Raw genomic sequence first — 12822 nt, 5'->3', positions numbered from 1 at the left:
TACATCGTAGGACCCTGCTTTAAAACGGAAAAAAGAAAGTCAGGAGGTGGCCAGGCCTTTATGCCCGCACTGTAGGAGGCAGGGTGGGCAGATCCCTGAGTCCAGGCCACCCCGGTCTGTATATTGAGACCCTGTCTCAAAAATAAAGCCTAAAACAAGAAAGATACTGCCATCCGGCTGTCTCCCTCGAAGTTTAAACCCGGAGGGGGTCAGCCCTGCACTCGGCTGCAGAGCAGGCCACAGTGGAGTTTTGGTGGCTGTCACAAAAATCCCTGTGAAACCACACACGCGCGCGCACACACACACACACACACACACACACACACACACACGCACACACGTCCAGCCGTACAGGTCTCAGAGAGCAGGCGTTGAAAGTTGCGGTGAAGGCTGGCTTTAGTTCTCTGCCTGTCCCAGCCAAGGACAGAAACTGTGCTGCCACCTTCTTGGTTTGGGAAAAAGGGGGTGTAGCCCGGGCTGGTTTAGAGCTGGCCGTCCTGCCCTCCACCCCCGAGGGCTAGAGTGCTGCACATCTGCTCGCACGCCTGGCCCTCATCTCTTGGGGGCCACTGTTGCTGGGCTTCTCGATTCCTCGTGGTAACTTGAGAAATCATTTCCCTCTAATTCAGCCTCCTTGTGGCCCCGGGTTCCCAGGCCAGGCCTCCGCCAACGGCAGCCGCCCGGGCTGAGCCCCGCAGGCGTAGAGGGGATGGGGGCTCATGTCCTGTCCCGTCCTTGCAGGCCTGGCGCTGGCGGAGCTGGCGGATCAGTTCTGCCCCCCTGACCCTGCTCCGCCCATTCTGGTGAAGCTGGTGGAGGCCATTGAGCAAGCAGGTGAGGGCCCGGCTGACTGGGGTGCGAGCTCAGGCCCATCCGGGGCCACCCTGGTCTCTGCACGGGAGGAGGCTGAGTCTGGATGCTGTGGGGAGGGGTGACGCCCAGTGGGGAGGTGGCCTGGGCCCCACGTGACTTGCTTAGTCAGTCTCTGGGTCTCTCTCTCCCAGGGCTGGACGGTGAATGCTACAGCAGGCCGGAGCTGCCCGCACCTCGCACAGGTCGGGTTCCCTTGCTCTCCTCGGTGACGGGAGGGGTGGGCGCGTGCCCCAGGCTGCACGATGACGCCTTGTCCTTGCCTGCAGACTGGTCCCTGAGTGACGTGGAGCAGTGGGACCACACGGCCCTGTGCGATGCCGTTAAGGGCTTCCTGCTGGCGTTACCCGCAGCCGTGGTGACTCCTGAGGCTGCGGCAGAGGCGCACCGGGCGCTGCGGGGTAAGCCCTGGCAGGGGTGAGCAGGGGGACCGGGCGCTGCGGGGTAAGCCCTGGCAGGGGTGAGCGGGGGTGTGGGGGGGGGAACGGGGTCACTGGCCTGGCTGACCGGCCCTGGCCGGCTCTCTGCCTGCAGAGGCTGCAGGACCCGTGGGACCGGTGCTGGAACCCCCAACGCTGCCGCTGCACCAGGCGCTCACACTGCGGTTCTTGCTGCAGCACCTGGGCCGTGTGGCCCGCAGAGCGCCTGCCCCGGCCACAGCTGTCAACGCGTTGGCCAGTGCCTTCGGGCCGCTGCTGCTGCGCTCGCCTCCGCCAGGGGGCGACACCGAGGGGTGAGTGGGCAGGACCCAAGGGGCGTGGTGGGTGTGGTCAGAGGTGAGTGGGTGTGGCTCCGGCGGGTGGGCGGGGCGGAGCCAGAGGGGGCGGGGCCTCTGTAGGCAGGGTAGTCCCAGCCACGGGGTGGTGCAGTTCTCTAGCTGGGTGGTGCGTTCTCTGTGGGGTGGGACCCTGCCGGCTGGGGAGGAAGCAGGGACCAGAGCTCCAGTATCTGGGGCTGGAGTGAAGGGCTGTGAGCAGAGCGTCAAGTCCAGCCCGCGCCTTCCTGCCACGCTGCTTCCCCGTTTTTTCTCACGGTGAGCATGTGCGGAGCACCGGTGGCGTGCGCCTCGCCACACCTGTCTTCCCGCTGCCGACTGTTTCCCCCGGCACCTGCTGCCCCAAGCCTGCGCACGCGGGATGGAGGACGTGGCACCCAGCTGTCGCTCCAGACCCTGACGCCCCCGCTCGCCCCTAGGAGTGAGCCTGGGCCCGACTTCCCGGCGCTGCTGCTGGAGAAGCTGCTGCAGGAGCTCCTGGATGAGCAGGATGCCGCCCCCCCAGGTGACGGCCCTCCCCCTCCCCCCTCCCCCCTTCCCCCCTCCCCCTGTTCCCGTGGGTGGGCAGCCCGTCCTCTGCAGTTAGTGCTTAGTGCTTGCATGTTTCCCGCAGGTTCAGTATGCACTTGGTGCATAATGCATGCCTGTTTTCCTGTCTCCCAGCACTGCCACCCAAACCCGCTAAGGCGAAGCCGGCCCCCACGGCCCTGGCCAATGGAGGGAACCCGCCCTCACTTCAGGACGCAGAGTGGTACTGGGGGGACATCTCCAGGTAGTTTCTCTGCGGTGGGAGGTGGGCTGCGGGTGGGGGGGGGTGGACAGGCCGGTCAGTGGCTCCTCACCCGCGTTCCTCAGGGAAGAGGTGAATGAACGGCTCCGGGACACCCCAGACGGCACCTTCTTGGTCCGAGATGCATCCAGCAAGATCCAAGGAGAGTACACGCTCACCCTCAGGTGGGGCTGATGCCCGGGCGGGGTGGGGTGGGGGGTGGATTTGGGGCCTTCTGTGGCGCTGACGCCGCCCCCCACACAGGAAAGGCGGGAACAACAAGCTGATCAAAGTCTTCCACCGCGACGGCCACTACGGCTTCTCGGAGCCCCTCACCTTCGGCTCCGTGGTGGAGCTGATCTCGCACTACCGCCACGAGTCGCTGGCCCAGTATAACGCCAAGCTGGACACGCGCCTGCTCTACCCGGTGTCCAAGTACCAGCAGGTGCCTTCTGGGGGGCGGTGTGAGCGCCGGCCGGGCCGGGGTGTGAGGTGGAAACACTGATGGCCGTGTGTGGTGCTCCCAGGACCAGGTGGTGAAGGAGGACAGCGTGGAGGCCGTGGGCGCCCAGCTCAAAGTCTACCACCAGCAGTACCAGGACAAGAGCCGCGAGTACGACCAGCTGTACGAGGAGTACACGCGGACCTCCCAGGTACCCGGCTCTGCGCATGCGCGCATGAGGTGCAGAGGGGCCCAGCCCGGGGGTCCGGTACCCAGGGCCGGACGCTGCTCCCTCCCCGTGGTGCTGAGTTCCCAGCACGGGCCCGAAGGAAGGGCGGGTTTGGAGAGCGGAGCTGTAGCCCGCGCTGGAAGATGCCCCTGGAGGAGGCGGAGCAGAACCATCCTTCGCTCCTGAGGAGGGCCTTTCGGGGGTTCCGGGAGTTTCTGAGATCACCCCGTCCCCAGGAGCTTCAGATGAAGCGCACAGCCATCGAGGCCTTCAACGAGACCATCAAGATCTTCGAAGAGCAGGGGCAGACGCAGGAACGGTGCAGCAAGGAGTACCTGGAGCGCTTCCGGCGGGAGGGCAACGAGAAGGAGATGCAGAGGTGCGCGGCTGCTGAGGGAGGGGCCGGGGACCGGGGCTTTGGGGAGCAGGCGCTTACCCCGCCCTCCTCAGGATCCTGCTCAACTCGGAGCGGCTGAAGTCTCGCATCGCCGAGATCCACGAGAGCCGCACGAAGCTGGAGCAGGACCTGCGGGCGCAGGCCTCGGACAACCGCGAGATCGACAAGCGCATGAACAGCCTCAAGCCCGACCTCATGCAGCTGCGCAAGATCCGGGACCAGTACCTCGTGTGAGTGGGGCGCCGCGGTTCCGCCCCTGCGCGCCAGGGGGCGCCCGCGCGCACCGTGGCTGTCCTGGCTCCTGGGCCGGGGAGGCCGCCGGTTCCTGGCGCCCCCCCGCGGCAGCCGGAGAAACTGCAGTCCCCCCACTCTGGCTTGCCTCAGTTTCCCCTGCACGGGAGCTCACCCGCTTCTCCCCTTCAGGTGGCTCACCCAGAAAGGCGCCCGGCAGAGGAAGATCAACGAGTGGCTGGGAATCAAGAACGAGACTGAGGAGTGAGTGGCGCCCTGCGGGCCGGGGGGAGGGGGTGGGGGGTGGGCAGGGGCGGGGGTGGGGGGTGGGCAGGGGCGGGGGTGGGGGGGCAGGAGCGCCCCGGGGCTGACCCGGCCCCCCGCCCCCCAGCCAGTACTCGCTGATGGAGGACGAGGACGCGCTGCCCCACCACGAGGAGCGCACGTGGTACGTGGGCAAGATCAACCGCACGCAGGCGGAGGAGATGCTGAGCGGCCGGCGCGACGGCACCTTCCTCATCCGGGAGAGCAGCCAGCGCGGCTGCTACGCCTGCTCGGTGGTGTGAGTTCCCGGCCGGGGGGTGGGGTGGGGCGGGAGGACAGGGGTGGGGGGGGAGAGCCGGCCTCGCCCGAGCGCCGCTGCAGCCGCCCTCTGTCCCGCAGGGTGGACGGCGACACCAAGCACTGCGTCATCTACCGCACGGCCACCGGCTTCGGCTTCGCCGAGCCCTACAACCTGTACGCGTCCCTGAAGGAGCTGGTGCTGCACTACCAGCACGCCTCGCTCGTGCAGCACAACGACGCGCTCACCGTCACCCTGGCGCACCCCGTGCGCGCCCCCGGGCCCGGCCCGCCCGCCGCCCGCTGAGCACGCCCCTGCCCCTGCGGGGGTTTTCAAGCCATAGCCCGGCCGGCCGGCGGGGCAGGAAGGAACTGCGCTGGGCTGTTTCCAGGAACCCGGCCTGGACACTCGGGGCCGGGCGGGACCCGCCCCGCAGACCCCAACTTCCCCTCCGAAGGCCGAAGTGAAACCAGGCCCGGGGTTGCCCCGCAGCTGTGCGCCCCTCTCCAGGGGGCAGGCGCAGGTCTCCGGCCGCCGCCCGGTCCTGCCCAGGCCCCGCCTGGCCATGCGTCCCCCCCCCCCCTTGGGGACAAGGACCCTGGGAGTCACTGCCCTTGGACCCCACACCTGCCTAGGCCCTGGGCAGCGGGTTTTGTACGGTACGTTTATTGATACGAATATGACACATGGTACCTGTCGGCTGAGTGTCTTTGGGGACTGGGGTTCTCGGCCCCTGCTGCAGCCTCTGGCCGGCCCGGGGTCGCGCCGTGCACACCTGTCATTTTGATTCCATTTCAACCCTCACCACCAGAGAGGTCAGGACCTCGTCCAGGGTCACACAGCATACATAGCACTGCGACTCGGAGCCCCCGTCCCGGGCTGCTGGCCTCACCCAGCTTTGACTGCCCAGGCAGGCACCAGGTCACAGCCACCCACACATCCAATCCACGACTTCCTGGTCGGGAAGAGGTGTCAACAGCCCTTCAGGCCGCCCAGGAGGGTGCCTGGTGCCCCTGGCCTGCCTGAGGGAGGAGGAGAGGCCGAACTCTGACCCTGCGCACCTGCTGAACGAGTCCCGAGGGCCGGCCTGTGCTCATTAGCAAAAAATAAAGCCCTGATGGCCCTACCCTGGGGTGGGAGCGAGACTCCGCCCAGGAGTGCTTGGCTCAGTGCTCCCCAACCCCAACTTGCCCAGCCTGTGTCCTGTTACCCGATTGTCCAAGAGCGCCCTTGGGCTCATGAGGGCAAGTGAACGGATGGAGTCATCTCGGACCCGGTCCCCGTGGGTTCCTTTGCCTCGAGTCGCCCCAGGCCGCGTCCGTAAAGGGAAACTCCACCTTGTGGTGCCAGAGCCAGGGAAGCTGAGGCAGGAGAATCACAAGCTTAAGACAAATGTGACCTGTGCTTAGTGTGGCCCCTGTGGAGCCCCTGCCCGGGGTCCCCAGTGAGGGGCCGGGGTGGAGCCCCTGCCCGGGGTCCCCAGTGAGGGGCCGGGGTGGAGCCCCTGCCCGGGGTCCCCAGTGAGGGGCCGGGGTGGAGCCCCCGCCGGGGTCCCCAGTGAGGGGCCGGGGTGGAGCCCCTGCCCGGGGTCCCCAGTGAGGGCCTGGGGTGGAGCCCCGCCCGGGGTCCCCAGTGAGGGCCTGGGGTGGAGCCCCGCCCGGGGTCCCCAGTGAGGGCCAGGGTGGAGCCCCCGCCCGGGGTCCCCAGTGAGGGCCTGGGGTGGAGCCCCTGCCCAGGGTCCCCAGTGAGGGCCTGGGGTGGAGCCCCTGCCCAGGGTCCCCAGTGAGGGGCCGGGGTGGAGCCCCGCCCGGACTGTGAGGTTCCGGAAGGCCCGGTCTTGGATCGAGCGGATCCTCAGCGGCCTGCTGTCCCCGCACGGAGTCCGGCCGCCCCAGCGGACCGCCGAGCCCCCGGCCGGGCTGGTCCCTCTCCGGCCTGACCCGGTGCGGAGGCTCCATCCCAGCCTAGCTCGCTCCGGGCCCTGCCCGGTGGCTGTCGCCAGCCGTGTGCCAGCCGTGACCACTTTACAGAGGCCGAGTCGGGCGCGTCCCCGCCTCCCCTGCCCGCGAGGCTGCAGTGCCGGGGATCGGATGCCCACAGTCACGGGACAAAGTCCTCCGGCCGCGGCTCCCACCCAAGCCCGGCCGTGGAGATGGGAAGCTGCCCTGCCGAGCTGGCTTCCGTGCTGCGGTCTAGCCTGAGTCAGCAGGGCCGGGGGGGGGTGTGCTGGGGCTGGCCAGCCTGGCCTGGGCTGGCCTGGCCTGGGGGAGTGTGCTGGGGCTAGCCAGCCTGGCCTGGGCTAGCCTGGCCTGGGGGGGTGGGCTGGACCCAGAGTCACTCCCGCTCCTCCGGGGAGGGACGAGGACGCGTCTCCTGCCCCGGCCTCTGGAGACCCTCCGGTCCCTGATCCACAGCCTCGCGTGACGGGCGGGACGCGCCGGCCGCGGGAGGAGGGGACGCTGGACAGCAGCACCGAGTGGCCTCGTGACTCGGGGCGCAGCACCTGGCCGGGGTGGGGCCTCCGGGAGAGGGGGCGGGGCCGGGGCGGGGCCTGCGCCGGCTTAAAGTCTCCCGCCGCCAAGGCGAGCCCCAGCCCTGCCGGACGTCCCTCCGCGGTCATGCCCCGGTCTCTGCTCCTGCCACTGCTGTCCGTTCTGCTGTTGCTGCTGCTTCCACTCGAGGCCCCGAGAGCGGCCAGGGCGTCTCCGCTGCAAGCGTCCTCCAAGGCCACATGCAAGGTGGGTCCTGCGACGTGGGGCGGCGGACCCGCGCGGGGACCCCACGGCCCCCAGGGGCGCGCGCCCCAGAAGTCCGCACCCCGCGGCCGGGACTGGCCGGGTCCAGGTCGTTCCCCCCGCCCCGCGGGTGTGGGGCGCGCAGCTCGCCCCTCCCCTGAGCATTTATCCACCGCCTGCGGTATACCCCGAGCCGGCAGCGGAGGGGGAGTCCGGTGGTTTCCGCGCAGACCTGCTGAGCCACTGGCCCGGCTCCACCCCCGCGCAATTCTTGTCGCCTACTGTGTGCGTTCCAGCCGAGGAGGGCGGCCGGCGTGCCTCTGACTCGGAGCAAACACATGCCCCGCACGCCAAGCGCCTTGCTCAGACTCCGGCCTCCCGCCCTCCCCGGGGACCGGAAGTCTGCGTGCAGGAGGCGCCTCCTGTGTCTAGTCGAGCGTCGGACAGGGTGAAGTTTCCCGGGGTCCCTGGAGAGGAAGAATAAATAGAGTCTGCGTGGGTGAGAGGCCCCGGCTCGGCTCCGGTGCGCAAAATTACAAAAGACAAAAAAATGAGCATGCGTTTGGCTTCAGGGTGTGCGCCAAACAGGACCGAGGCAGTAACTAGAGATGTGCACGTCTTGTTTCCTTCTCCTTTCTCTTATGTTGTTGTTTTGATTTGGTTTTTCCTCTCCTCCTCCTCCTCCTCCTCCTCCTCCTCCTCCTCCTCCTCCTCTCCTTTTGAAGGGCCGCGGTTTCACAGTGTAGCCCTGGCTGTCCTGCAACTCATTATGTAGACCAGGCTGGCCTCGAACCCCTGCCTCTGCGTCCCGAGTGCTGTGACTAGGGACATGCCCCACCCGCACAGCTGGAAATACGCCTGTCTTAGCGTTTGCCGCCGTAGTCAGGGCTGTGCATTGACTGACCGCTCACTGCTCGCCAGCCTGCCAGTTTCCGCTTTGCAGATAAACTGTGATTGCGGAATGCGATGTGGACCCCGGCGAGCCTCGGAGGGCCCTGGGCGTGCCCGGCGGGAGACCGCGCGCCGCGCTTCCGCAAAGGCAGCCCTGGCCCGGTCCGGCGCCGCCGCGGGCTGAACCAACCCTAAGCGGCTCAGCGGGGGCGACGGGGCCCGGGGGCTGCAGCTCACCAGAGGCCTCCCCCCCCCCAGGCCCACGACCTGTGCCTGCTCGGGCCACACGCGTCGCCCCCTGCACCGCGAGTCAACGTCAGCCTCTACTATGAGTCCTTGTGCGGAGCTTGTCGCTACTTCCTGGTCCGAGATCTGTTCCCGACCTGGTTGATGGTTATGGAAATCATCAACGTCACCCTGGTGCCCTACGGGAACGCGCAGGTGCGCGGGAAGCGGGGAGACTGAGGCAGGAGGGGTGCCGCGGGACGGAGACCCCAGTCACCCGAGCTCACCGAGAACCGTGGGTGCCTTGCAGGAAAGGAACGTCAGCGGCACGTGGGAGTTCACGTGTCAGCACGGGGAGCTGGAGTGCAGGCTGAACAAGGTGGAGGTGAGCTGCGCTCCGTGGGGAGGGGCGGGGGGGGCGGGGGGGGCCTCATCGCCCGACCACCCTGCCTCCCTCTGCAGGCCTGCCTGCTGGACAAGCTGGAAAAGGCAGCGGCCTTGCTCACCATCGTCTGTATGGAGGAGATGGAGGACATGGAGAAGAAACTCGGGCCGGTGAGCTGTGCAGGGGGCGGGGCGCCGCAGGGGGGAAGGAGGCGAGCCGCAGGGGGGAAGGAGGCCAGCGGGGTAGGGGTGGGGGGAGGCGAGCCGCAGGGGGGGAAGGAGGCCAGCGGGGTAGGGGTGGGGGGAGGCGAGCCGCAGGGGGGGAAGGAGGCCAGCGGGGTAGGGGTGGGGGGAGGCGAGCCGCAGGGGGGGAAGGAGGCCAGCGGGGTAGGGGTGGGGGGAGGCGAGCCGCAGGGGGGGAAGGAGGCCAGCGGGGTAGGGGTGGGGGAGGCGAGCCGCAGGGCCTCTACCGCAGCACGCCCGGCCCGGGAGCTCCCATCTCCGAGACGAACCTTTGGTCTGTGACCCGAACCTGGGACCCCCGCGGTGCAGCCCTGATAACCTGGAACCGCCATGGTGCAGCCCTGATAACCTGCCGGGGCCTTAAGCCAGAGCCAGGAGCTCGCACTTCCCAGGGCATTGTGGGAAAAAACTCGAAGAGGTGGTGCAGGCCCACCGGCCCCCAGGCTTCCCGGCCTCCTGGAGCTTCAGCAGTGCCGCTGGCTGGCGGACTGGGGCGGACGCGGGGAAGGGGCAGGAAGGGTGTCCCCAGCAGAGGGACAGCGTGCACCAGGCTCCCGGGGCACCAGCTTCGGGAACCCCACCCAGGCGACCATGAGTGTCTCTGTCCGGGGCCGCTCTGGACTGCTGGCGAGATAACGGGGTCCCGTATAACGTTAGCGGGAGCAGCCTTAATATCACACATGCCAGGGGCTCCGGAGAGAGAACTACTAACCGTGAGGACTGTTTTCAGGAAATAGAATCTCAGCACACTGAGCCCTATAGTCCACTTGCTTTAATTCCTCTGGCATAACATCCTATACACAGCTTCAGTTCTGTTCTCGTGTCTAGCTCCTTTCTTGCCTGATTTCTCTCTACACTTATCTAAGTTCTATCTTAATTCTCTCGTCTTAACTCTGCCTCATCTAGGTCCTTTTCAGCTTGTTCTTACCCACCCAGGACTTCCCCATCCTCCATCTTGTTCCTCTTGTCCTCTCTTCTAGCCCTTCAATCTACTTCTCCCCATCTCAGTTTGTTCCTCTCTAGTTCTTACCCACCTAGTTCTCCCATTCTCTTTTCTCCTTGGTGCCCTGGAAGTCCTGGTATATTAAGCCAGGCTTCCGGAGTCAAACGGAGGGGTGATAAGAACCACATAGAGAGGCAATAACCGTTAATTATCATTTGCAACCCCAAAGGGAAGTGACCAATGGGGAAATGAATTAACTAAAGGCTAAATTCGGGTAATATCTAAGAAGAGGGATCTTATGTGCTCAACTATTAAACGTGATTGGTAGAAAGTGTTAAGAATCTATAAGTTGCTAGATCAATGGGAGAAAATAAAACTCTTTTTTTTCCTGTGGCTCCTATCTGTCCAAGCTATCTGCCGTTTTTCTGCAGGGTGGGGGAAAGTGTGCTCAGTCGCTAGGCAACCTGTACAGCTAGATGCCTCTGGTGATAGTTAAAGGGAGATCTGGAACTGGAGGTAAGGTTTGGGAAAGGAGGTAGTTAAGCTTAATTGGCACACCTGCCAGGCCTTCTCAAACAGGTAACCCAGATGCATAAGTCTGTTCTTAGAGAGTACAGAGGTATCTCTAATAAGATACTTTCCTCCATCTGGGGATGGACCTGGCCGGATGCTGCCAATGACGATAATTACAGGGAGGCTTGAACTGGGGTTCTGGCTGAGCACAGCTGTCAGTGCAGAAGGTTATCCAAATATTCCTAGAAGTGGTTAGGTAAGGAGTTAGAGGTCTATAAAGTTAGTAAGGCTGTAAGAAAGGAGGGGTCTGAGCTAAATTGTGTAAAGCTATTACTTAATGTCTACCAGACCTAGGCGGTGTCTCCTTGTGGAATTTACCTTGAATCAGGAGACTTGCATGTGGACTGTTATTACTGCTAGTCCTTGAAAGTGGCCAAGGGAGATATCTGATTCCAGAGAAAGCCTTTCCTGAGGCTGTTCTCCAAATACCTGGAATGTGTATGTCCAGAGAGTGATCAGTCCACGCTGTTAGCCCTTCTTAGGGAAAAGTCAATTGGGAAAACTATGAAGGCACACATGATTTTCCTAACAGAAGACAGCTGATATGTAACAAGCCAAGTAACACCAAAAACTCCTTGGGATTTGGCTTCCTCTGGAGGAATTCCCTGATCCCTCCAGGTAGTGACTTTGCCGTAACCAGCTGAGTTCTTAGGATGTATTCCTGCGGCCTGCAGCAGGGGAACTGAGCAAAGCCCCGCTCCTCACAGTGCCTGCAGGTGTATGCTCCGGAGGTGTCACCAGACAGCATCATGGAGTGTGCCACCGGGGAGCGTGGCACGCAGCTCATGCATGCCAACGCCCAGCTCACCGATGCCCTGCAGCCACCCCATGAGTACGTGCCCTGGGTCCTGGTCAATGAGGTAAGTAAGAGGCTCAGTAGTGTCCCACAAGCTCAAGGCTCGGGGTTCAAATCCCCAGGCTGCAGGTGGTGTGATCCTGGCACAGGGGATCCATGGGGCTCCCGGTGGAGTGCAGCTGTGACATGAGCTGCTCTTCCAGAGGAACCAAGTTCAATTCCCGGCACGCCATCAAGCAGCTTCTGCATTCACATACAGACTTCTTCAATTAAAAATGATTTTTTTTTAAATCAAGATGGAAAGTGACTGGAAGATACCACATGAGGGACTGGAGAGACAGCTCAGTGGTTAAGAGCACGGGCCGCTCTTGGAGAGGACCCTGGTTTTATTCCCAGCACGATAAAGTGGCTCACATCTGTAACTCCAGTTCCGGGGGATCTAGCACCTTCTTGTGGCCTCTATCAGTACTGCACAGACACCTCCCGGCCAAACATCCCGCCCTACACGTGAAATAAGATAAATCAATCTGAAAATAATGGTTTAATTAAAAGACTCCAGAAAAGAAAAAGACACCCCATATTGAGCTCTAGCCTCTGCCCACACACAAGGTTTTTACACCCTGATCACTACCATTCCTAGTTCAGCTCAGCTGAGACTGTCCTGAAACAGTGATCCTCCTGCCTCAGCACTCGAGTGCTGAGCTCCCAGGCTCGTGCATCCTCCCCAGCTGAGCTTAACCATGTCTTCTGTGGCTTACAGAAACCCCTGAAGGACCCCAGCCAGCTCCTGAGCACGGTCTGTCAGTTGTACCAGGTGAGCTCAGTGTAAGCCAGTGGGGTGCAGCTGTGGGGGTGCAGTCTCCCCGAAGGGTCCCGACTCCTAGCCTTTCACCCCTCCAGGGACTGGAGAAGCCCGACATCTGCTCCGCCATGGCCGACCCTCCGAGGGAGGTGTGCTACAAGTGAAGGTCACTGTCCCAGGAAAAACCAGAGCCCTGAGGGATGCCACCCATCAACGAGAAAACTCACACACGTCTCCCAAAACAGACTCGGAACTCCTTCAAGAATCTTGCCTTGTTTTCAAATGGTGCTAAATTTAAATTCATTGAATAAATAATTTAGATTGCTGTGATTCATTTTTCCTGGAGTTATAGTTGTTTTTTGTTGTTTTGAGACGTGGTTTCTCTGTGTAACAGCTCTACTTGTCCTGGAACTCACTCTGTAGACCAGGCTGGCCTAGAACTCACGGAGATCCACCTGCCTCTGCAGCTCCAGTGTTGGGATTAAAGGTGTGTGCACCACTGCCACTTTGTGTTTTTGTTTTTAATGTGGGTGTGTAACCCTCCACAGGTGCTCAGACCACAGTCTCCCCGAGCCGTGCCCTGGAGCCTGGGGTTCATCTGAAAAGTCTGCATGAGTTCCTTTTTCACTGTGTGAGAAAATACAAAAGACACTTAAGGAAGGGAGGGCCTGTGCTGGCTCACCTCGTGTGGAACTCCGTAGGGGAAGTTGAGGCAGGAGCTTGAATTCACACTGCACCCGAGGTTGGGAAGCAGGTGAATGCTGGGGCTCTGTCCACGTTCCTTTCTGATTCTTACAGAACTCCAGCGCACAGGATGATGCCACCCACACTCAGGACCATTTCACCTCAAATATGAGTCCAGCCGAGTGTTTCTCAGCCCGTGTGTGTGTGTGTGTGTGTGTGTGTGTGTGTGTGTGTGTGTGTGTGTTCACTGTGTGTGTGTGTGTTCACTGTG

At 63.2% G+C, this 12822-nt stretch overlaps 2 protein-coding genes and 2 long non-coding RNA genes across 5 annotated transcripts in view; 2 read left to right on the top strand and 2 right to left on the bottom strand.

The window, feature by feature from the left end:
- Nucleotides 1-4972, top strand: part of Pik3r2 (phosphoinositide-3-kinase regulatory subunit 2) — a 7032-nt gene extending 2060 nt beyond the window's left edge. Inside the window, exons 2-15 of one of the 2 annotated variants that reach the window (XM_076553120.1) lie at nt 742-834; nt 1005-1055; nt 1140-1271; nt 1405-1603; nt 2065-2150; nt 2309-2417; nt 2501-2599; nt 2679-2859; nt 2942-3067; nt 3322-3464; nt 3536-3712; nt 3906-3977; nt 4105-4275; nt 4377-4972. In XM_076553120.1, the coding sequence (XP_076409235.1) occupies nt 742-834; nt 1005-1055; nt 1140-1271; nt 1405-1603; nt 2065-2150; nt 2309-2417; nt 2501-2599; nt 2679-2859; nt 2942-3067; nt 3322-3464; nt 3536-3712; nt 3906-3977; nt 4105-4275; nt 4377-4581 (1844 nt within the window). In that variant the 3' untranslated portion in view covers nt 4582-4972. Of the gene's footprint in view, nt 1-741; nt 835-1004; nt 1056-1139; nt 1272-1404; nt 1604-2064; nt 2151-2258; nt 2418-2500; nt 2600-2678; nt 2860-2941; nt 3068-3321; nt 3465-3535; nt 3713-3905; nt 3978-4104; nt 4276-4376 lie in introns of those variants that run through there. The other variant, XM_076553121.1, reaches the window with a different exon arrangement.
- Nucleotides 4939-8528, bottom strand: LOC143269007 (uncharacterized). The gene is made up of 3 exons (XR_013045261.1): nt 8414-8528; nt 5486-7477; nt 4939-5050 (listed from the first exon to the last, which is right to left on the bottom strand). It is a non-coding gene; the product is annotated as an uncharacterized LOC143269007 (long non-coding RNA).
- Ifi30 (IFI30 lysosomal thiol reductase) lies at nt 6879-12197 on the top strand. The gene is made up of 7 exons (XM_006989146.4): nt 6879-7013; nt 8160-8342; nt 8437-8511; nt 8589-8681; nt 10977-11129; nt 11826-11879; nt 11966-12197. The coding sequence occupies exons 1-7, from the start codon at nt 6894-6896 to the stop codon at nt 12029-12031; spliced, it is 744 nt and encodes a 247-aa protein (XP_006989208.1). The 5' UTR covers nt 6879-6893; the 3' UTR covers nt 12032-12197.
- LOC143269008 (uncharacterized) lies at nt 11692-12822 on the bottom strand. Its single transcript, XR_013045262.1, has 2 exons — nt 12550-12822; nt 11692-12465 (listed from the first exon to the last, which is right to left on the bottom strand). It is a non-coding gene; the product is annotated as an uncharacterized LOC143269008 (long non-coding RNA).

Source organism: Peromyscus maniculatus, chromosome 17, assembly GCF_049852395.1.
Source record: "Peromyscus maniculatus bairdii isolate BWxNUB_F1_BW_parent chromosome 17, HU_Pman_BW_mat_3.1, whole genome shotgun sequence".
NCBI classification, from domain to species: Eukaryota; Metazoa; Chordata; class Mammalia; order Rodentia; family Cricetidae; genus Peromyscus; species Peromyscus maniculatus.
The sequence above is the reverse complement of the archived record's forward strand: the minus strand, read 5'-3'. Positions and strand labels throughout refer to the sequence as shown.

Excerpts from the sequence above, each read along its gene's own strand:
- Ifi30 (XM_006989146.4), top strand. The coding sequence starts at position 6,894 with ATGCCCCGGTCTCTGCTCCTGCCACTGCTGTCCGTTCTGCTGTTGCTG. Across the intron at positions 8,343-8,436 it reads TGCCCTACGGGAACGCGCAG|GAAAGGAACGTCAGCGGCAC; the intron begins GTGCGCGGGAAG and ends GGTGCCTTGCAG. Across the intron at positions 11,880-11,965 it reads CGGTCTGTCAGTTGTACCAG|GGACTGGAGAAGCCCGACAT; the intron begins GTGAGCTCAGTG and ends TCACCCCTCCAG.